The sequence below is a fragment of the Indicator indicator genome, chromosome 31 (assembly GCF_027791375.1).
Source record: "Indicator indicator isolate 239-I01 chromosome 31, UM_Iind_1.1, whole genome shotgun sequence".
In the NCBI taxonomy this organism is placed as follows: domain Eukaryota; kingdom Metazoa; phylum Chordata; class Aves; order Piciformes; family Indicatoridae; genus Indicator; species Indicator indicator.
This window is the reverse complement of record NC_072040.1, coordinates 2,944,506-2,967,284: the sequence shown is the minus strand read 5'-3', so window position 1 is coordinate 2,967,284 and position 22,779 is coordinate 2,944,506. Positions and strand designations below refer to the sequence as shown.

General features: G+C 46.8%; 1 protein-coding gene across 1 annotated transcript in view; it reads right to left on the bottom strand.

The window, feature by feature from the left end:
• Positions 1 to 22,779, bottom strand: part of NKAIN3 (sodium/potassium transporting ATPase interacting 3) — a 136,495-nt gene that overhangs the window by 45,123 nt on the left and 68,593 nt on the right. The window contains exon 3 of the mRNA XM_054394659.1: positions 18,994 to 19,074. Coding sequence (XP_054250634.1) covers positions 18,994 to 19,074 — 81 coding nt within the window. The remainder of the gene's footprint in view (positions 1 to 18,993; positions 19,075 to 22,779) is intronic.

Here is a 22,779-nt window from a genome sequence, read left to right as displayed (position 1 = left end):
AACAATAGTAATAATGATAATATTTCTACTAGGAATCCTATTGGAAATCCTCAAGCTCTGCTGCAGTGCTCATCACAGAGCAGCAGAAAGAATCAATAAAGCCAAGCAGGCTGCAAGCTCATCCTGCTCCACAGTGCAATTTGTGGCTGCCTCAACAGCAATTGTTTCAGAGACCCAATTCTTGTTTCTTATTCAGAGAGCAGAGATGGAGTGGATCCAGGGGAAATAAGAGTCTCTCTTAAACTAAGGGTTTCAGGAGTAATAAACAACAATTTCAGACAAAGTAATATCTTTATTGTGTGTTTGGAGGAGTGGTGGCTATAGAGTTCCATTCTTAGAACCATAGAGGAAAAGCCTTCTAGGATCACCCAGTCCAAGCAGCAACCCAACCCCACCATGGCCACCAAACCATGGCCCCAGGTGCCATGGCCACACCTTTCTGGAACACCTCCAGGGATGGGGACTCCACCACCTCCCTGGGCAGCCTGTGCCAACCCCTGACCACTCCTGCAGCAAAGAAATTGTTCCTAATCTCCAACCTAACCCTCCCCTGGCACAATTTCAGACCATTTCCTCTCCTTCTATCACCTGATCCTAGGGAGAACAGACCAACCCCCACCTCACACCAACCTCCTTTCAGGGAGTTGCAGAGATCAATGAGGTCTCCCCTCGGTCTCCTCTACTCCAGGCTGAACACTCCCAGTTCCCTCAGCTGCTCCTCACCAGCCCTGTTCTCCAGACCCCGCACCAGCTCTGTTGTTCTGGCACAGACTGAGGATTGGAAGCCAGAATCTAGGATCTAGAGCAGACATGCAGGAAGGACACTGGAATATGTTCAAGGTAAGGGTGCTCAGAGCCTCTGAAAATCAGATCACTTCCTTGGTGCCTTCCTCAGGCTGCCCAACCACACAGAATGAACCTGACCTCTCACCATGAATAAAATGAGGCTAACTGCTGCCTTTGGAGAGCTGTAAATGAAACACCTCCCAAACTGCCAAGGTTATCAAACCAGCAGAGGAAAATGTTGAAACTCAAATGATTTGATTTTATATTAAAACTGAAACAGATGTTAATTGATGTATTTTCAATGAAATAACAAGATAATGAAGTAAATAATAAAATCATTGTGGAGATATGAATCTACTGAAGGCAATGGGGTCCAGAAGCAAGCACAGAGAAGCCTCCATGCTCTTCATCATGGAAGGAGGACTGGAAGGGTTCAGAAAAAGCTTAGATGTGGCACTTGGAGCCATGGTTTAGTTGTCAGGAGGTGTTAGGGAATAGGCTGGACTTGATGATCTCTGAGGTCTTTTCCAAGCTGGGTGATTCTGTGATGATTCTGTGACATTCCAACCAAAGTTAGGATGCATCACTCAAAAGACTTATGGAGTGTGCAGCTACAGCTTCCCCTGGATGCAGAAGCATGGCAAGCCTGAGACAAGTTATCTAAAGGTAAAAAGCAGCTGGTGTTTTAATTTGGAATGCCAAAGTGGTGTGATTTAGAAAGGAAGAACCAGGAGAGGATCCATAAGCCAGAAAGCATTATTGTTTTGTCCTTTCCTGACACTGCTTTTCTCATTCCATTAAACTCCTCCTTAAGACTTGGTCTCCAAGTTCCAGCCAATAAATATGTGGATAGCTCTCATGGATTCATCTCCAGTCTGTGTTTGGGTTAGAAGGGCACAATCCAGTTCTGAGTGAAAAATCTCTGAGGACAGGACCTGTGTGAAATCATCCATCTCACACTCTCAGCCTGTGCAGGAGTCAAAAGGACCACTCCATTGCTCCCAAATCTGTAAAGGTTTTCCCCCTACACTCTGCTTTATTAGGCTGAAAAGGGGAGGGGAAGGCAGCTCTGCCTTCTCCCAGTACAGATGTTAATGTGTACACCTCTGGAAGAATCCAAGGCTGGGTTGGATGAAGCCTTGAGCAACCTGAGCTAGTGGAAGGTGTCCCTTTCTACATGGAGAGACAGGATAAGGAGTGAAGGCTTCAGACTGGAAGAAGCTGGATTTAGGTTAGCTAACAGCAAGCAAATCTTCCCCATGAGGGTGGGGAGCCACTGGAACAGGTTGGCCAGAGAAGCTGAGGCAGCTCCAAGCTTGGCAGCTTTCAAGGCCAGGTTGAATGAAACCTTGAGCAGCCTGGGCCAGTGGGAGGTATCCCTGCCCATGGCAGGGGGTTGGAACTGGATGAGCTTTAAGCTCCCTTCCAACCCAAACCTTTCTATTAGCCTATTAATCTAGTTCCAACCCCCCTGCCATGGGTGTTCTCTAGTTCTTTCTAGCATTAATTTAAGCAATAGTTAAAACATTTCTTTAAGTGAGGAAACTGCAGAAGAATTACTTGGGGTTGGCTTGATTTCTTTGTTGTTTCCCCCCTCCCCCTCTTCTTCATATCCTGAACAACAGGAACTTGCTATGCATTATGCATGCAGCCCAGCTGTTGGACCAGAGGACCAAGATCTGCCTGCTTGTATTCATTTAGTTTCCTGTCAGTCCTGCTTAACTCTGCTTTCTTCCTCATAATCTCAGCTCAGATGAGGTCTTAGCATGCCCTGCAATGCAATGCTCACTCCAAAGCCTCTGCTAGAGAAGTAAATATTGCCAGAACAGCAAATAAATGAAGGTGAGGCAGAGTGAGAAAGAACTCCACAAAGTGCTGGAGTGCCCAGAGGGTTTATATTATGCTCTCACTGTCTTCTTTCATTTGGCTGCTTTGAACAATGATTATCTTGCATCCATTTGGTTGTATGAAAGGAGCTGTGCTAAGATGGATGGAACTGTCTTAAATCCTGCAGAACTGTTGGGCCACTGCATTATGTGTTGAGGCTGGAGAATAGAAGGTTCCAGCAGCCTTCCAGTACCTGAAGGGGATGCAAGAAGGCTGCAGAGGGACTGTGTGCAAAGGGCTGCAGGGACAGGAGGAGAGGCAATGGTTTGAAATGAGAGCAGAGCAGATTGAGATTGGATGTGAGGAATAAGCTCTGCACCATGAGGCTGCTGGAACACTGCAACAGGTTGCCCAGGGAGGGAGTTGAGGCTCCATTCTTGGAGATATTCAAGGTGAGGCTGGAGAAGGCTCTGAGCAAGCTGCTCTAGTGGAGGATGTCCTTGCTGAATGCAGGGGGGTTGGACTGGATGACCTTTGGAGGTCCCTCCCATCATAGAATGGTCTGCGTTGGAAGGGACCTTAAGCATCATCCAGTTCCAAACTAGTCATAGAATGATTTGGGTTTGAAGGGACCTTAAAGATCACCCAGTTCCAACCTTCCTACCATGGGCAGGGACACCTCCCACCAGCCCAGGTCGCTCAAAGCCTCATCCAACCTGGCCTTGAACACCTCCAGGGAGGGGGCAACTTGTTGGGTTCGGTTCTGTTGGAATATATCGACAAGAAACTTTAAAAAGAAAAAGAAGGGGAAAAAAGGAATGTAATAAAATTCAGTGCTCAGGTTTCTGTTTCAGATTACCTTTTTTTCTACATTGGGCCTGGAAATGTTCACCATAAATAGCTTTAAAAAAAAAAAAAAAAAGAAAGATGTGAGAAAGAAATGAGCACTTTTATTTACACTGACTGTGACCAGCAAAGTGTCAAATGCAATAAATTGCCTTCCAGTGGGACCAGCCAGTTGCTTTCCCAGGGTGGAGCAGAATGATCCAACGCCTTAGAACCAATTATCACCACCCCATTTCCATGCTGTCACACAACTGCTATTCCCAGCCATTTCAAAGACCTTAGCCAAATGTTAACTTAGGCATCAGCCCCTTGCTGCCTCCAGCTGCCATTTCCCAATCACACCCTCTGGACACACAGGAGAGGTTTTTGCTGGTGCTGGCATCGCTCAATGGGCCCTGGGCTCATCTAAGCATAAACAACTTCCACTTACTCAACCAGAAAGATTCTACCTCTCCCTGAGCAAATGCACAGTTAAACCCTGCTCAGAAAGTGCCAAGCACTGAGCCAGTGGTGTGTGATGGCTTTGGGAGGGACATGTTCCTCCCAGTGCTCCTCATTTCCTCCAGCAGACCAGACCTCAACATCCCTTTCGCATAGGGAAGCTGTTCAGTGCTGCATGGAAAGGAATCTGTGCTGCAATGCATCATTAAGCCAAATTAACCCAATCACCCACCTGGTAAGGGAGCAAAGTGAAGGAAAACCTCATTCTCAGCAAGGGCCTCTGCACAGCAGGGCAGGGAATGGCTGCATCATGCCAGCAGTGCCTTCGTCTCATTAGTCAACTTTCAGTCCTTTTGTAGCCAAGTCAGGTTCTTGGCTCCTAAGGTCTCAGCACATTGAGCACAGCCCAGGACAAGTCCTTGCTCAAAATGAGATGGAACAGAAGAATTCTACTTCCTTTGGGGGGGTTTCCCTTTTTGTTTCTGGAGGACGTGGGATGTGTTTCTTTGTATAACAAACCTCAAACTAAAAGATAAACATGCCCAGAGAGAAATATTTACTGTTGGAGAGGTCACTTGCTACTTTTACTGTGTGTCCTCCTCATCAGAAGGACACTGAGCTGCTGGAGTGAGGCCAGAGGAGGCCACAAAGATGATCCAAGGGCTGGAGCAGCTCTGCTGCAAGGATAGGCTGAGGAAGCTGAGGGTGTTCAGCCTGGAGAAGAGAAGGCTCCAGAGGGACCTTAGAGCTGCCTGCCAGTGCCTGAAGGGATCCTGCAGGAAGGCTGCAGAGAGACTGTTCCTGAGGATGTCTAGCGACAGGACAAATGGAATGGTTTGAAGCTGAGGGAGAGCAGGGTTAGGCTGGACTTTAGGAAGTTCTTTAGTATGAGGGTGGTGAGGCTCTGGAACAGGTTTCTTGGGGAGGTTGTGGATGCCTCCTCCCTGGGGGTGTTCAAGGCCAGGTTAGATGAAGCCTTCAGCAGCTGAGTCTAATATTTCTATGTCCTTTCAGTCCCAGCTTCACAGTCATCTCAGCTGCAAGACGAAGATCAGAAGAGATGCTGAGCAGCCCAAACATCTGCTTGGGTTTTGAGAAAATGTGTTGAATAGATATCTTCCACATTGAGGAACAAAAACTTCATCTCTGGGATGATTCATTCCATTAGAAATGTAGGCTCCACTCAGGGAATCACCATGGAAATAGGGAAATTTCATACAGCCTGCTGAAAAAATGAGAGCTGTCTGCTCAGACCACTGAAAGCCTTGGAAATCACAGTGGATTCTATCCCCAAATTACTGCATTTCTAAATGTTCATTTTCTGCCTGGGATCCTTTAAACTTTCTGGAAGGATCTTGAAAAGAAAAGTGGAACTTCTTTTATCATGCAAATGAGAATGCAAAGAAAAGGGAAAGAAAAAAAGAAAAAAATCCAAACCAGGAACAAAAATTAAGCTTCCAGGTTACACAAAGAAGAGAGAAACATCTCAAAGGTGCTCTGAAAAGCTCCGTTCTCTCCAGGGAAATTAAACTTGCAAATATATTCCCTTTCTTTTCAAACAGATTTCCCTCTTTTTTTTTTTTTCCTTTCCTTTTCTTTTCTTTTTCTTTTTTTTTTCTTTTTTAATTCCCTTTTCTTTAGCAGGTGCTGATGGGAAATCAGGGAAGGTATTCAAATGGAGATGAATTTCAAAATATTCATCTGATTGGGTGCTGTGTTTGCTGTGAGCAATACTGACTGAGGTTCAAAGGCTCAATTAAGACAATAAGAAGAGGCTTTAAGCTTGAGGCAGGGAGATTGAGACTGGAGACCTTAGAGCAGCCTTCCAGTACCTGAAGGGGGCTACAGGAGAGCTGGGCAGGGCTTTTGACATGGGCTTGGAGTGGTAGGATGAGAGGGAATGGATTGAAACTTGAGGAGGGGAGATTGAGACTGGAGATGAGGAAGAAATTCTTTCCAGTGAGGGTGGGGAGACACTGGCACAGGTTGCCCAGGGAGGTTGTGGATGTCCCCTCCCTGGAGGTGTTCAAAGCCAGGCTGGAAGAGACCCTGAGCAATCTGGGCTGGTGGGAGGTGTCCCTGCCCGTGGCAGGGGGTTGGAACTGGATGAGCTTTAATCTCCTTTCCAACCCAACCCATTCTATGAATCTATGAAGCTCTTCCACTGGAACCATAGAATGGTAGGGGTTGGAAAGGACCTCTGGAGATCATCGAGTCCAACCCCCCTGCCAAAGCAGAGACCTTTTCTTTCCATGGAGAGCAAAGATTGTTAATTTGAAGGAAGATCTCATACAAGCAATTCCATCTGTGTAGCTGAGCCACAGAAATCTCTATCTTCCAACACCCTTCCAGAAGGGATGAACAAACAAACAGAGGAATAGTTGCCAACATGCTGTGGACACACACACTCATTCCACATCCAAAGTCACAATCTGCATGTCCTGCAAACCTGCCACTCCTTACATGGTGGCACCAAGTGATTACAAACATTGGTGACTTTCCAAAAGGATTGCTGCTTTTCTTCATGGAGACTGTCTGGTATCACAGAATGCTAGGCTGGAAGGGACCCCCAAGGGTGCCTGTGGACAGGAAAACTATCCTAGAACAGAGACACTTGGAGCTACTTCAATCCACTGGTTTCATGCACTGCAGCAGCACTCCTAGAGTGTGTTTCCAAGGAGGGAGGAAAAGTAAAGTAAGTTTTAATTGCTCAGACTTAGTTTCAATGCAAACTGGCTGTGCTCAGCTGTACTTCATGACTGGGAGGCCTCTCACCCCGGTGGAACAATAGGATGTGCTAATTGCCACTTGTGCTGGAGCAGAAGGAGCCAAGCAATAGACCTGATCAAACGCAGTGACCTCCAGGCTGCACTCTCAGTGCTCTCACAGAGAAACCTGTAAGTGCCAGGAGGAGTAAGAGCTCATCCTGAGAGAGAAATGACTGCTGAAAACAACAGCAGAGAAGCAGAGAATCATAAACCTTGGAAAAGGCTTGTAAAAATTTCATCAAGTCCAACAGTCCAGCTGACACCACTATGCTCGTTAAACCATGGCCCAGATGGGATGCCAGGTTGGAAGGGACCCCAAAGATCAGCTGGTTCAACCTTCCTAGGCAGTGGTGGAGTTGAAATGGCATTGGCCCTTTTGTCTGTAATATGTGATCCTTTATCAGCCCTCCCTAATAAATGCAGCCAAGACAGAATGACACAAAAGGCTCTTTTTTAAGTGAACTACAGAGCCAGGCCAGCTGCCAGAGGAGTCATTAACTGCAGAAACCTGAAGGAGACACAAACAAAGCATCTCTGAGCAAGCCTTGCAGCACACCCCAACAGAATCCTCTCTGTCACCAACACCTCCTGCTCTTTATTCACAGCTTTCCAAGATGGAGATGAAAGGATTGCTCTTCCCACACCCACCCCACGATGACTGAATTTACAGCAGCAACACAGTGATGAAAATCAACGCTGCTACAACTGCTGCAGGTTTGATTCATGGTGTTGTGTCACACTGAGAAACCACACAGGAGCCCAAACCCCCATTTTTGTGCAAGGTCTACCTCCCTGGCAGGGTTCCTGAGGATTGGTTTATTCTTGCTGCTGGAGCTCTCTGATCTTTTTTGGTAGCTTGGGAGCGACTGCCTCCAGTCAAACTTTCCAAGGTTTGATTGCTAAGAGCTCCTGCCCCTGTTGACAAATTTTCCAGGGGTAATCTCCCAGATAAAGGAAAAGATGTTGACACTCAGTGTAAACTGCCTGGGACCTCCTTACTGAGTACAGACACTCCAATTAATCTTAAATACCTGCGGTGCCAAGAGACTAATTAGCAACAATAAACTGCTGTGGGTTTTGTAGAGTAACAATGGCTCCTGCAAACCTCATTAATGCTTCAGAACAGCAAAGTCTCTTATTTACTTGTGCTCTTTGTTTTTGAGGACACCAGCTCCTTCTGGCTTCCACCAGTGAGCAGCTGTGCTTAGAAAATCACCCAGTCATAGAACGGTTTGGGTTGGGCAACACCTCTAAGATCATCAGCTCCAAGGGCAGGTTGGATGAGGTCTTGAGCAGCCTGGGCTAGTGAAGGTGTCACTGCCCATGGCAGGAGGGCTGGAATTGGATGATCTTTAAGGCCTCTTCCAACCCAAACCATTCTATGACTCTGTGAACAGTCAGCCTAACACCACCATGGGCATTAAACCATGTCCCAAAGTGCCATGGCCACACATTTCTAGGGATGGTGACTCTAGAACCTCCCTGGGCAGCCTCTTCCAATCCCTGACCACTCTTTCACTATTCTGTGCAGAACACAGAGTGCTGGGGGCTGGAAAAGACTTCTGGAGATCATCCATTCCAACCCCCCTGCTGAAGCAGGATCACCCACAGCAGCTTGCCCAGGATCCCAATGTCCAGGTGGGTTTGGAATACCTCTAGAGGAGACTCCACAACCTCTCCAGGCAGCCTGTTCCAGGGCTCCAGCAGCCTCACACCAAAGAGCCAGCAGCTTGGAGGAGCTGGGCAGCCCTGCCTCAGCCATCTCTGGGGCCCTTGATGGAGAAACCCATTAAGAAGCCATGGTTGGGGGTGAAGATCCTTACCAAGGCTTTGTGCTTTTTTAAGGACATGTTGTGGTTGTTTGGGTCGAGGGTTGTGAGCAGCTGCTTCACCTTGTGAGGAGGAGAGGACACAAGCAGCCTGCCATGCTCTGCCTCACAGTCTCACAGTATATCAGAGGCTGGAAGGGACCTCCAGAGATCATCAGGTCCAACCCCCTGCCAGAGCAGGAGCACTTAGGGCAGTCTGCACAGGAATGCATCCAGGTGGGGTTGGAAAGTCTCCAGAGAAGGAGACTCCACAACCCCCCTGGGCAGCCTGTTCCAGGGCTCTGTCACCCTCACTGTTTCTCCTCTATGTTGAGCTGAAATCTTCTCTGTTCAAGTTTGAACCCATTGTTCCTTGTCTTATCACTGTGACCCTCCAAAAAGGGCCTGGCCCCCTCCACTTGCCCCCCACCTCTCAGCTATTGATAGACATTGATCAGATCCCCTCTCAGCCTTCTCTTCTCCAGATTAAACAGCCCCAGCCTCATAGAGAGCCCTTGGCATGCAGCTGTGGAGGTGGCCTTACTAAATTGGGCAGCTGGGCTGTGAGGAGCAAGCAGGTCTGACACCACCCTCACACCAATCTCTTTGGGGTTTTTTCTCCACAGCAGCACTGCAGCAGCTGGGCCCAGGCAGAGCTGCTGGGTGATAGCTGGTGGCTGCAGGCAGTGAGCATCATTGCACATCATCCTGTCCAGGCACAGCAGCTGGGCTCTTCCCATTGTGTGGCTTAATGAGAGGCTGAGCAAAACACTGCACTCCATTGCTGAGAGACAAACCAAGCCACAAACCAAGAAATTGATTTGAAGCTTTAATCAAAAGAAATGAGAAGCATCTTCCCCTAGATGTGTCTGTGCCACTGGGGACAGGATTCTCCTATCATCCCAGCTTGCTGCAAGGGAAATCTTGCGGGCCTCAGCTTGGCTTCTCTTTTCTTTGTTTTATTATTATTATTATTATTTTTCTTTCTCCTGGGAGCATTTAGAGCTGAGCATTTAGAAAGCTAAAATCATAGATGGATCTGCTCCTCCCTGATAGAGAGAAATGTGCACAGGAGGGTCTGCAGGAAGCCCAGCTGGTACCAAACACCAGGAGGCATCCTCCTAGACATGGCCATCAGCCTTGGGCTCTTACTCCAAGTTACTCAAGAGGCAAGGACAAGGAGAAGAGCCACACAGGCACCTCGTAGGAAGTTTATTAAGCAGACTGCAAGGGATAGAAACTGCAATATCAGATGAGCTATGGGATCATAGGATACACTTCAGGGACCTTAAGTGTTCTCTATTCCAACCTCCTGCTCTTTGCAGGGTCAGCTATGAGATCAGAACAAGTTGCTCAGTGCTTTGTGGTGCTGGAGCTTAGAAAAAGTCTGCTTAGAAAAGCTTAGAAAAGATTCTCATAGTTTTCTACCTGGACAAAGTGGGAGTCAGGATGGATCATTTGGAGAGAAAATCTTAACCTCCACCGTTGGAGTATTGTATTTGATAGATGGTTCCATGTCCAAGAGCTAAAATCAAGATGGAGGGGTGAGATGGAGAACAAAAGAACATCACTCAGAGCACTTTTAACTATGCCAATCCCTCTTCTTCAACCTTCAGCTCCTCAGGATAAAGGCAAAAAGGCTTTTATGTCCACTTTTCTTAATCCAACCCTTTTTTCACCTGTTAGCCCAGAAAATGGAATTATCCTTAACAGGATTTGTTGCTGGATTTTTTGTTTTCCTGCTGTGAGAGACTTGCTTCATCTGGATGCACCTCTTGTAGTGGGGGCCATGACTAATTGATTTGTCAGAGTCTTTACCATGAGGGTGGTGGAACACTGGAAAAGGGACATCACTGAGGCCACATCCTTGGAGACATTCAAGGTCAGGCTGCCCAAGGCTGTGAGCAGGCTGCTCTAGTGGAGGACATCCCTGCTGACTGCAGCTGGGTTGGTCTAGATGACCTCTGGAGGTCCCTTCCAACCCAAATCATTCTGTGATTTATCCTACAGCCTTGTGATGTTGTAGTGTGCTTGAAAAGCAGAAGAATCCTCAGAAAACCCTGAGGAGGAAAGACAGAAACTGTGAAATCTGTCAGGGTTTATTAAAGATGGCAGGAGAAATGCCACTGAGATGAAGTTTTCAATTAGCAAAGTTGTTTTGAGAGCCAAGCAGGAGATGCTATTAAAGTTTGCTGAGTTCTAATGTTTGCTTTTAAATGCATGGAAAAAGAGTGATGTGAAATGTACAACAGAGAGGTAGCAATCACTCCAGTTCAAACCAGGGTGCAATATCTGCTATGGCAGCTACAAAGCTATTTAAATCTCAGCTTTGAGGGACCTGATGCCTTCAGTCTTGCTTCTTACTTTGTATTCTGGGATTCCTTTCCTTGTCCTGGTGGTGTCAAGATGGGGCTGGTGGACAGGAATAGACCTCCCAGCTCCAGAGATAAAGGATGGGAGGGTGGGCAGCAAGGCTTGGGAGAGCCAAGTCATCTCCAGAACCTCCAAACTTGTCCCAGAAGCTGTGGTGAACTTTTGGATGGGTTGAGAATGCTGCTGTGTCTGCATCTGCAGCCCACACCTAGCAATGCTGTGAAGCAAAAGCTTTTTGTGCACATAAACCAAAAAGAGAAGATTTTACACTGAAACCTGACAGGTTTCTGGGCACAGGGGTGGGAAACCAAAATTCCCCCCCCCCCCCCTCATTTCTGCTGGTTGGTTTTGGTTGTGAGGATGAGGAGGGCCCTTGAGTGGATGTGGATTCTTCCCTGGGTATTAAGGAATCATTCCCACCTGAGACACCTATGAGGAAGAAATTCTTCCCCATGAGGATGGGGAGACACTGGAACAGGTTGCCCAGGGAGGTTGTGGAGGCTCCAAGGTTGGAAGTGCTCAAGGCCAGGTTGGCTGAGACCTTGAGCAGTCTGGGCTAGTGGAAGGTGTCCCTGCCCATGGCACGGGAGTTGGAACTTCTTTAAGACCCCTTCCAACCTAAACCCTTCCATGAATCTATGAACCAATTTGTTCAGCAAAAGGGAACAACCCATTCTTTAGCTGTCAGGACAAGAGGAAGGAGCTCAGTTCATCACTGCAGCTGCTAGGTGTAATATTTAGCTTCGAGTACAGCTGAGGTCAAAGGCTGTGCAAGGTTATCCACAGACTGCATAAAAGCATTTCCCAACATCTGCCTTTATTCTGAGCAGTGCATTTAGAAGGTGTTCAGGGTCCAAGAATATTTTTCTCCCCCTTCCAAGTTACCTTAAAATAACACAGCAGCCTGGATATCTCCTGAAGGAAGTCACAATAGTTCACAAAGGGGGGGTAAAAAAAAAAAATGGGACAATTTAAATGTTCATTTGTCCTCAGTGTGTGTGAACAGTGGTGCCTGCAGCACCTGCCTACATCCATCTCTCCCAGAGGAGATCCACAATGGGCAATAACACTTCATCATCTGAAAACATTGGCTGACCTTAACACAACAGAGGGATCTCTTCCCCCACCCCTGCTAATAAATCCACTCCTGGTTTCTGCCTTCATCTACCTGCTGGGAATAGAAGTCACACACACACAAAGGGAGGTGTGCTAAAATAAAGCTCCTCTTGTTTTAGTCACCTAAGGAATGTAAATGCAAGGAGGTTATGTGACTGAGCCTGTGAACCCCCAGGGCTGCACACAGGACACAGGATCAGATGTCAGCCTGGGTGGGATTTCAGAACTGGTGTCTGGTGATAACTTCTCCAGAACTCAACAATGAGCAAAAAGATATTCTTCTGGAGTAGAGGCTGAGAGACCTGGGGATCTTTAGCCTGGACAAGAGCAGCCTGAGAGGGGATCTGATCAGTGCTGATAAATAGAGATCAGGAGCATGGGGCCAGGCTCTTTCCACTGCTGCCCAGTAACAGGAGAAGGGGCAATGAGCACAAACTGGAACCCAGGAGGTTCCATCCTAACAGGAGGAGAAAATTCCTTGGTGCAAGGGTGCTGGAGCTCTGGAGCAGTCTTCTCAGGAGACTTTCAAAGCCCACCTGGATGTGTTCCTGTGTGATCTGCCCTGGCTGATCCTGCTCTGGCAGGGATGTTGGACTGGATTATCTTTTGAGGTCCCTTCCAAGCCCTAACATTCTGTGATCCTATGAACATTAAACCATACAATTAATTTCCACCTAAAAGAAATATCTTCCCCACCAAACACTCCCTGAGAACTCTCAGTACATATTTCCTTATTTCTTCCCTCATTTTTTGGCTATGAGAGGTGTCCCTGCCCATGGTGGGGGGTGTTGGAGGAGATGATCTCTGGTGTCTTCCAACCTAAACCATTCTACAATTCTAGGTTTAAGATTAGTAATGATTATGATGACGATGATAGTGATAATGATGATAACAACATCAACAATAACAACAACAAAAGACCTTTTTTTTTTCCATCTAAGGTATTCAGTAGGTTAAAATGAAAACTGTAAAATCAGGGGTTTGCTTCTCTGCAATCTAACACTAAAACTGGCTAACAAGCAGGGAATGTGCTTATCCCTCCCACCATATATAAATTCATATCTATATATACACACAGATAAATATTCCTTGCATAAATACACACCAAAGTTCAATTCCAGGCAACACTGCAAAAAGAAAAGGAGCAGAATTTTTAACAAGGACTGCCACGAACTGGGCTGGGAAGAAAAAAAATCCCCAACCCCCTAAGATATCCAAACCCTGCTGCTAAAGACTGATCTAATTAACAGGCCAATTTCATTAGCACAGCTTTTCCAATCTGTGATATTAATCAAGAAACAAAAGGAGACAAATGGGCTGCAAGGAGATGTTACCTGCTGCCCAGCCTACAAACCAGCGCTGGCGATCACTGTGATCGATACCGAGGAACCCACTGGAATTAATGCCCAACCTCCCAGCTCTCAGCTCCCTCAGCCACCTGACCTTTCAGGTAAAAGGATCTCGTGCTTCTCAAATGGAGAACCTGCACCTTTCATTACTTTAATCATTGAGCTAAAACCAGTATGTAAATGTCAGCCTTTCCGGGAGCACTGCTTCCTGCAGCCGGGCGTGCCGTATGGATAGGGGGTCAGGAACTTGACTGCTGGAAAATGGTGCTGAGGGGAATGGGGAAATGAAAACTAATTTTTTTTCCACTCTTTTCCAGTCCTGGCAGTAGCAGGGCTGCTGAATGCAGGGTGGGAGTTGGCCAAGATGACTTTTGAGGGTCCCTTCTGACATGATGCAATCTGTGACTCTGTGAACTTCTGCCATAGCTGTGAAGGAAGAAGGTGACTGTCCCTTTGTATCAGCTCTGGGGAGGCCACAGCTGGAGTATTGTGTCCAGTCTTGGGCACCTCCATGCAGGAGAGATGTGGAGGTGCTGGAGACATTGCAGGCGAGGGCAAGGAAGCTGTGAAGGGCCTGGAGAGTAAATCTTACAGAGAGTGACTGAAGGAGCTGGGGATGGTTAGTTTGGAAAAGAGGAGGCTGAGGGGAGACCTCATTGCTCTCTACAGCTACCTGAAAGGACATTGTGGAGAGGTTGGTGCTGGTAATTAGCAATAGAACAAGAGGGAATGGCCTCAAGCTATGACTGGGGAGGTTTAGACTGGACATTAGGAAAAAATTTTTCCCAGCCAGAGTAGTCAGGCCCTGGAATGTGCTGCCCAGGGAGGCGGTGGAGTCCCCAAGCCTGGATGTGTTTCAAGGTGGTTTGGATGTGGTGCTTGGGGCTATGGTTTAGGGGTGAGCCTTGTAGAGCAGGGTTCTGGGTTGGACTTGGTGATCCTGAAGGTCTTTTCCAACCTGAATGTTTCTGTGACTCTGTGATTTTGAAGGGAGGTTGTAGCCAGGTGGGCGTTGGTCTCTTCTCCCAGGCAACCAGCACCGGAACAAGAGGACAGAGTCTCAAGCTGTGCAGGGGGAAGTTCAGGCTTGATCTTAGAAAGAAGCTCCTCACAGAAAGAGAGATTGTCCATTGGGATGGGCTGTCAACATCCCTGGAGGTGTTTAAGAAGGGACTGGGTGAGGCACTTAGTGCCATGGTCTGGTTGATCAGTCCGGGTTGGGTGATCAGTTGGACTCGACAATCTCGGAGGTCTCTCCCAACCTGGCTGATTCCCTGTGACTTTGGAAACGTATTGCTGTGTTCCTGAGATGTCAAATGCCAGCAGAGCCCCATGCAACAGTGCAGCACACGAATGGCTGTAAAGATCACCTCTGGTTTCCCTGGCACACTCCTTTGCATGCACACATCCAGACCCCACTGGCGGTGGGATGCCTGTTGTGCCCTCCCAGCGCCAAACAGAACCGCAGCTCAGCCTCAGTGCTGAGGAGCCCTTCAGTCAGCTTGATAACTTCATCCCAAGCTCCAGCTGTCAGTTAGCAGCTTTTCACAATGACAGTTTAAATCAAGCAAATGTCAGCTGTGGATAGGAACCAGGTCTCATCTTGCCTGCAAATTGCTGCCTGTGGTTTCTAGGAGCACAGTAAATTGCTGGCGATTTACAACGAGGCTGGCTGCAAGGAGAAGTTGACTTCTGCACATTTAACAAAGCAGACTTAAATTATTCATGCTTATCATTCAATGTTTGGGCAATTTTGAGAGTCATTGATTTCAGGAACCTGTAAGTCTGTCTTTTTCTTTTTTTTTTTTTTTTACTAGATAACTATAAATCTTACCCTTCTCCCTCGCAAGTGTAAGGCTGGGAGTCCATCCTGGTCCCAGAGATCTATAACACATTTTAGGACTCAATCATCAAGCAGATAAGTGCCCAGGGTTTTTTTCAAGCACCAAATAAAAATAATGCTGTGTGACTGTCTCTGCCTGGCACTGCAGGTAGCTCAGGTCTACTGACGCCTACAACAGAAGAGATTAAAGATTTGGGGTTCTTTGGCCTGAGAGGGCTCCAGGGAGACCTCCTGGTGGCCTTTCAGTGCTTAAAGGCTTTTTTTAGAAGACTTTTGAGCAGGGCCTGTTGTGGCAGGACAAGGGGTGATGGTTTGAAACTCAAAGAGGGAGATTCAGACTGGAGAGAAGGGAGGATTTTTCACAGTGAGGGTGGTGAGACCCTGGCCCAGGTCTCCCACAGAGGTGGGAGATGCCCCATCCCTGGAACCATCCCAGGCCAGGTTGTCTGGAGCTCTGAGCAACCTGCTCTAGTTGATGTCCCTGCTGACTGCACAGGGTTGGATTAGAAGACCTTTAAAGGTCCCTTCCAACCCAAACCAGTCTGTGATTCCATGAAATTCATTTCACACAGATGGTTTGCTGCAGGAGATGGCTGCCCTTAGACATTTCATGTAGTGCTGAAACACCTAGAGCTGCCTGAAAGACAAAAACCAGCAGCACAAAGCCAAGAACTTTGAAGCACAGACAACATTTCCCCAAAATGAAACCCTATTGGCTTTTTTCCTCCCTCCTATAAATGTTTTTTACACCAACAGCTCAGACAGGAGCAGGTGGAAAACCTGCAGGTATTAAAAGCTGAAATGCTCTCTTTCAGCTTCAGTACAATGTGTGGATGTTAAGCAATATCTTCTCTTAGTGCACCTCAGAAGCTCCTGGGTTTCCTTTCATCTCCAGTCAAACCTGACTCAAGCAGGCACTCAATGAATTGCCAAAATAATCTATTAAGGCAAGTGGAAACACAAGGAAAAGGGAGTGATAATTCTGTTGGAAAGGCAGAACACAACCCTGCCAGCTGTTAAATCACACTCATTTGACACTCCAATTTGTTTTACTCTTGGCAAAACACTTAAATACAGGAACACATTTCTGTTTCCACACTAATACAGGGATTCAAAACACAAGTACTAAATTAAAAGACAAAGCATGTCAGAAGGATTATTTATTACACCACTCATGGGCTGGGTGATGTGATGGAGCAGGACAAAGTGCAATGAATTATTCCTTGATAGGTTACAGACTGTAAAAGGAAACACATTGTGTAGTCTCTTTCACACAGACCCAATTCACAGATTGCACTGGGTTGGAAGGGACCCTCCAAAGGCATCTTGGCCAACCCCTCTGCAGGCAGCAGGGACATCTCCAACTGGAGCAGGTTGCCCAGGACCACATCAAGTCTGATCTTGAATGTCTCCAGCACATCCCTGGGCAACCTGTTCCAGTATTTCACCACCCTCATTGTGTAGAACTTCCTCGTGATGTCCAGCCTAGATCTGCCCTGCTCCAGTTTCAAACCATTGCCCCTCATCCCATCACCACAGGCCCTTCTAAGCATCCCCCCTCAATATTCTCTTTTCTGGACTGAAAAGCCCCAATTGTCTCAGTCTTTCCTCACAAGAGAGATGTTTCAGTCCCCTCATCACCTTACATCCATAGGATACCTTTATATACCTCCTCCTATATATACAAAGGATGTTTATAACTAATCACCAGCTGATTCCTAAAACACACAGGAGGCAAACCTAAAATAGACAAAAACTACCAAGGAGCACAAACTAAAAAAGGGTTGTTTAGGAAATTTGGCTTTTCCAAAAGAACTCTTTAAGCTTGGCTGTGCCAATGCTTGCAGGGTCTGTAAACAATGCCTACAAGATCTAACAGTAAACTCAGCAAGCTCATGAGCAAAGACATAAAGAAGATACCCTGAAGCAAAGCACAGTTGCAACTCAGGGCAGACAGGAAGCAGATGAAAACAGTCCCAAAACAGCAGGAACCACTCTGAAGTCAAACACTGTACAAGAATATTGGAGATAAAGATCTGGTGCAAATAGGTTTCTTCACAGCTGGACATGTACATGGTTTGGGGTTGTTTTTTTTTTCCCCTCACTGAATGTAGTCTTTTATCCAACAGCCCACTTTTGAAGTGGCAAAAATAAGAAGCACTCACGAATGTCTTAGTAATAGGTAAAGAAAAAAAACACAACCTAGTCAAGATGAGATGACTCCTGTCAAGACATGCTGGAGAGGGTCCAGAGAAGGGCAGGAGAGGGTCCAGAGAAGGGCAAGAAAGTTGGTGGATAGTCTGGAGAACAGGGCTGGTGGGGAGCAGCAGAGGGAACTGAGGTTGTTCTCCCCTTGAAAAAGAAAAATCTCTTCCAAAACAACAAATTAAAGAACTTCTTGCAGCCCAGCCAGCCAGTCACATCCTGGGCTGCATCCAAAGCACTGTGGCCAGCAGGCTGAGAGAGGTGACTCTGACCCTCTGCCTTGCTCTGGTTAGACCTCACCTGGAGAACTATGTCCAGCTCTGGAGCCATCAGCACAGGAAGGACATGGACCTGATGGAGAGGATCCAGAAGAGAGCATAAAAATGATCAGGGGGCTGGAGCAGCTCTGCTATGAGGAGAGGCTGAGGGAGCTGGGGGTGTTCAGCCTGGAGAAAGCTCCAGGGGGACCTTAGAGCTGCCTTCCAATACCTGAAGGGATCCTCCAGGGAAGAGGCAGCCACAGCCTCCCTGGGCAACCTGTTCCAGTGTCTCACCACCCTCCTACTGAAGAACTTCTTCCCAATCTCCAATCTAAATCTCCTCTCCTCAAGCTTCAGTCCATTCCCTTTCATCCTATCACTCCCTTCTCAAAAGTCCCTCCCCAGCTTTCCTGTAGCCCCCTTCAAGTGCTGGAAGGCTGCTCTAAGGTCACAAACCCAGAACCTTCCCTTCTCCAGCCTGAACAGCCCAAACTCTCCCAGCCTGTCTCCATCAGGGAGGTTCTCCAGCCCTCTGATCACCTTCATGGCCTCCTTTGGACCCTCTTCCACATTGCCCACCCTGCTGTGGGCATTCTGTGCCTGGAATCGCTGAAGTGTGAAAGTGGCAAACAGAGATCAATATCTTCTGTATCTAACAAGAGGATAAACCCCAGCAGGTGCTGTATGGGACAGACTGCAGCTACAATGCTAAATATAACCTGCAGGTGCTACCTGGTACACATGAACATGTGTCTCAACTCTTCCAGCAAACATTTCCCCTCTAATCAGAGGTTTGAATAAGGAATTGGTGACCTATATGTAAATGAAACTTTTATTCAGATGTGCAAAGAAAACCAAACCATAATTGACATTTTTTCTGGGTTGTGGTGGTTGTTTTTTCTTTTGCTTATAAAGGATTAACATTCTCACTGCGAGCCCAATTTGCTCAACAAGTTCCTGCATTAACCTTCTTGGTCACTTTCCTTAGCTGCTTTGAATGCACTCTCAGAAATTCAGATAAGGTTTCAATATGCACTTGAAAAAAATTCAACCAAAATGACATTGCCTGCTTTGCAACAATCAAAGCCAACCTCAGTTCTTCCACTCAACATTCTTCCCCCTTCCCACCCCCAGATGGTACTTCAGAAGGCAGCTGTAATTCAGACTCATTGCAGTTATGTACTTCAAACCCATGGCTGTTGACTAGCAGACAAGCTCAAAAACTTCAGTTCTCATTAGAGGGGAGCTCTCCAGATCAAATTGCATGTTCAAACAACAACATCCTTCCTTTATGATTCCAGCCACCTAAAACCTGAGAGCCCTGCTGTTAGAACACCCTCCCTTAAACCTGAAGAAGGAGAAGTGACCTACCTTAGAAAGTCCTCCTACTTCCAAATAGAAGCAGATAATGAAAACATTCCAGGTGACCCACAGGGCAGTCCACACCGTGTACTAAACATAAAGCAGGATGAAAGCAGAGGGGAGGGGGAGAAAAAAAAAAAGACAGAAAAATAAAATGTGAAGATGAAATGGCTTTATGCTGAGCAGATCAATAATAGAAAACCTCTTCAATAAGCATTGTTCTTCTGGGAGCAGACAATTGCAGAGGGCTCAGAAAAGGAAATTGCCCTGCAGAAGTCCCCCAAGAAATGGTAGGAAATTAAAAATTCAATATTTGTTGCTGCTCTGAATTCATCCTAATAAACCAGATTTATTCGTTGCAGTTTTGGACTATCCTGTGGATGCCAGTTGTGTCAAACCCACTGATTTAAACTCTGGGTTTGAGAAAACCAAGCCTTAGCTCCATCAGTGAAGATCCCAGATTAGTGCAGTCCTCTAAAGAAACAAACAGCATTGGAAGAATAAACCAGAGGACCTCTGATAGTTTGGGGGTTGATAACTCCCCAAGAAATCCATCTCAGAATCCCTTCTCTGTCCCTTCTGCCTTCCACCCTGATCCCTGTGTTCCTGAATCCAGTTCCAGAATCCAACTCCTCAATCCAGTTCCCATTTGCCACGGATTCCAGTCTGGGACTTGCCCAGTGCCTGTCCCCAGCAGCAGTGGTGCCAGTGGTGCCCTCACTGCCATCAGGGGTTGGGTTCCACATGGGTTTGTGTCTCTGTGTCTCTATCCCATGGCATTGTTCTTCTTTTCATCCCAGCTGGGTTAGTTTCTTTCCCACCCCATCAGCCTCTCTCCCTTCCCTTTCTTTTCTCTTTGGGAAGGCAGAAGGGTTCCTGGAGAGCCTCTGGCACTCACCTGGTGGCCAGCCCAGCCCTGACCCTTGTTGCATTGCTTTAATATAGTCAGCAAAGCTCAGCACCCTAATCTACAGTGCTCTGGATCCTGCCCTCAGCTTGGCTCTCCTGGGCAGTTTTGGGGCTGTGTGATTACATAGTCACTAATTAGCTCTATATAATTTTTTGATGTAAGAAATTTACTGTCTCCATTAGAAAACATACTTTTGGATATGCAGGTTGCAGGGTTGGTGGTTTTTTTTTTTCCCCCTTTGTGTATTGTCAGAGGCATTTAAGGAAGACTATATTTAAAGAAAGGTTTTGAAACAGCAAAAGCAAAAAAGCAAAATTAGGAAATGTCTGAATTCTGGGTATTTATGACATCCTCATTCCTCTGCTTTGTGGGTGTGCAATACACTGCAAACATTAAATCCTCCCAGCTATATTTTTATTTTAAGAGGCCCTGCCTCCCTCAGCACACTTTGTGAAGAGCTAACTCAATACCTCCTTTCTCTTTGCCACTCAGACTCAGTTCTGAGGACAGAATCCTAATTTCCTCATGGGGTTTTGTGAGATGCTCCTCGCTGTAGTGTGTGAGAGCTGCACAAACATTGCCTCATTTATTTCATGTTATAAGGGAATGGTGCAGCTCTCAGAATGCAAATGATGTTCTGATACAGGCAGAGATAACATCCAGAGCTATTCACACACTGCAGGCACCCAGCTCCAGGTGCTGAAGGCTTGGGTTTTCAGAGCACTTGGTGTGCTTCATAAGCTCCCTGAGGCTGAGGATTCAGCACTTCTGCAACTCAGACCACAAGGTGTCAAGACAAGAACTCAGAATGAGAGGCAAACAAAGCATCTGAGAAGTTTGGGGTAAGTGGCTTTGTGTCCAAAGGTGTTTTGGTGGTTGAGAGCAGAGATAAAACCCAGCACAGCCTTCTCACCAAAAGCAATCCTTCTGTTCTCACTACCACCTGCCTCATCCTTCCCATCTCTTCTGTCTCCTGCAAACCAGGTTTCCATCCCACAGCCACTATCACCAGCACCTCCCCAGATGTGTCCTTTCTGTTGCAGCTGAGCTGCCCCTGAGGCAGCTGGGTCTGCACCCCTGCAGTTTAAAGCTGCAACTGCAGGAAGGGATCCCATTGAGATTGCATGGGAGGGCACTGCAGGACGTGGGGTGGTGTTGGGTTGAATGTTGGACTTGATGATCTTAGAGGGCTTTGCCAACCTTAATAATTCTGTGATTCTATGTGAAGAGAGGAACCCTAGAGCTGAGAGGTTAAATGTCTGGTGAATTGTTGTCCACAGAATTGTTTTGGCTGGAAATGACCTTCAAGCTCACCCAGTCCAACCATTCCCTAACTCTGCCAATGCTGGGGGCAAACCGTGGCCTTCAGCACCACATCTTTTAAACCCCTCTAGGGATGAGGATTCCATCACCTCCCTGGGCAGCCTGCTCTTCCCTCTTTCAGGGAAGAAGCTTATTCCAGTGTCCAACCTAAAGCTCCCGTGGGGCAGCCTGAGTTTTGTGTCTGTATAACACATGCACAAATCCTGTGTGAAGGATCCTGCAGAGCCTTTCCTCTGCTTTTGGGGTTTAAGAAAGCAGGTTGCACACACTGCCTGTCTGTCTAGTACTGACTGGAATGAATGAAGGCAAGGAAAGCAGAATTCCCCACTTTCTAGTCCCCCTATTTAATTGCATTATTTTCACCTCTCACTATTCATTAAGCCATTTACATTGGCTTTGGGCCAGGTTTGTGCAATTCTTGCTACATGACTCATCCTTCAGAAGGCTTTTGAAGTCCTGCATCAAGAAGCAGGAGAAGGGAAACCCCTTCAGCTTTAACAAGAATCCTGTCATCATCTTTAATCGATTTTAACAGCTTGGAAATCTTGCTGCTAAGAGCAAGTTCTGCTAAGAAAGGGAAAGCATGAAAGGGGAAATGGATCAGAGCAGAGCTGTGGAGCTGGGTGAGGCTGTGCTGCAGAGGAGGCAGAACTGAGATTTGGCTGGGTTTCATTCTTTGCAAAGGTTTGGCTAAGTTTTAAATGAGCTAATGGGAGAAAATTAGAAACCAGCTCTGCACTTTTTTTTTTATGTCCCCTGGGGACTTTGCACTGATTTCATTCAGCCAGGAAAATATTCAAGGCCAAAAAATAGCACATCTGTGTAGTGCCAGGACAAATTGTTCACCACAAAAATGGATCTAAATTACTAATTAATACAAAATCCATTAGAAATAATTATTGTGTTTAAGCTAATTAGGACACTTGGGGGTTAATGCTGTTGCTCTCCCCTTCTGTCTGTGTTTCCTAAGCTCTAAGGGCTCAGAGTTTTACCTATGAGCAAGTGAAATTCCAGATTTATTTCAGAATCACCATCACTACAGCCCTGTGTCTGGAGGACTGCAGACAGGGAACATAAGCCATGACCTTTATCCACTTGGAATGACAACTGGATTCAACAGAGATGCTTTTATGGCTCAGCACTGCATGGCAGCTCCTAGAGCTTGGAGCATTTTTCTGGTAGGAAGCTCTCAAATGAAACTTTGGATCACTCAAACTGTGATTTAAACCTCATTTCTTATTCAGACTCTTAATCTACAATGGCCAAAGTTGTGCTGCCCTCAGAGAAATGACTGCAGCCTAGGCAGTCACTGAGTGCAAGAGATGAAATAACCAGCCTGGGCTCAAGGGCAGTGGCAGAGTTGAAGCATCCTTCTGCTTTGGTGTCACCCAGCTTCTATCACAGCCCTGCTGAGCTCCCTGGCTGTGGGGACCTGCACCAAAAGCCTGCTCAGATGTGCCTGCAGAGCTAGTTTTGTATTTGATTGCAGTAGTCATAGGTCATGGAATGCTTTGGGTTGGAAAGGACCTCAGAGGTCATCTACTCCAACCTTCCCCCCATGG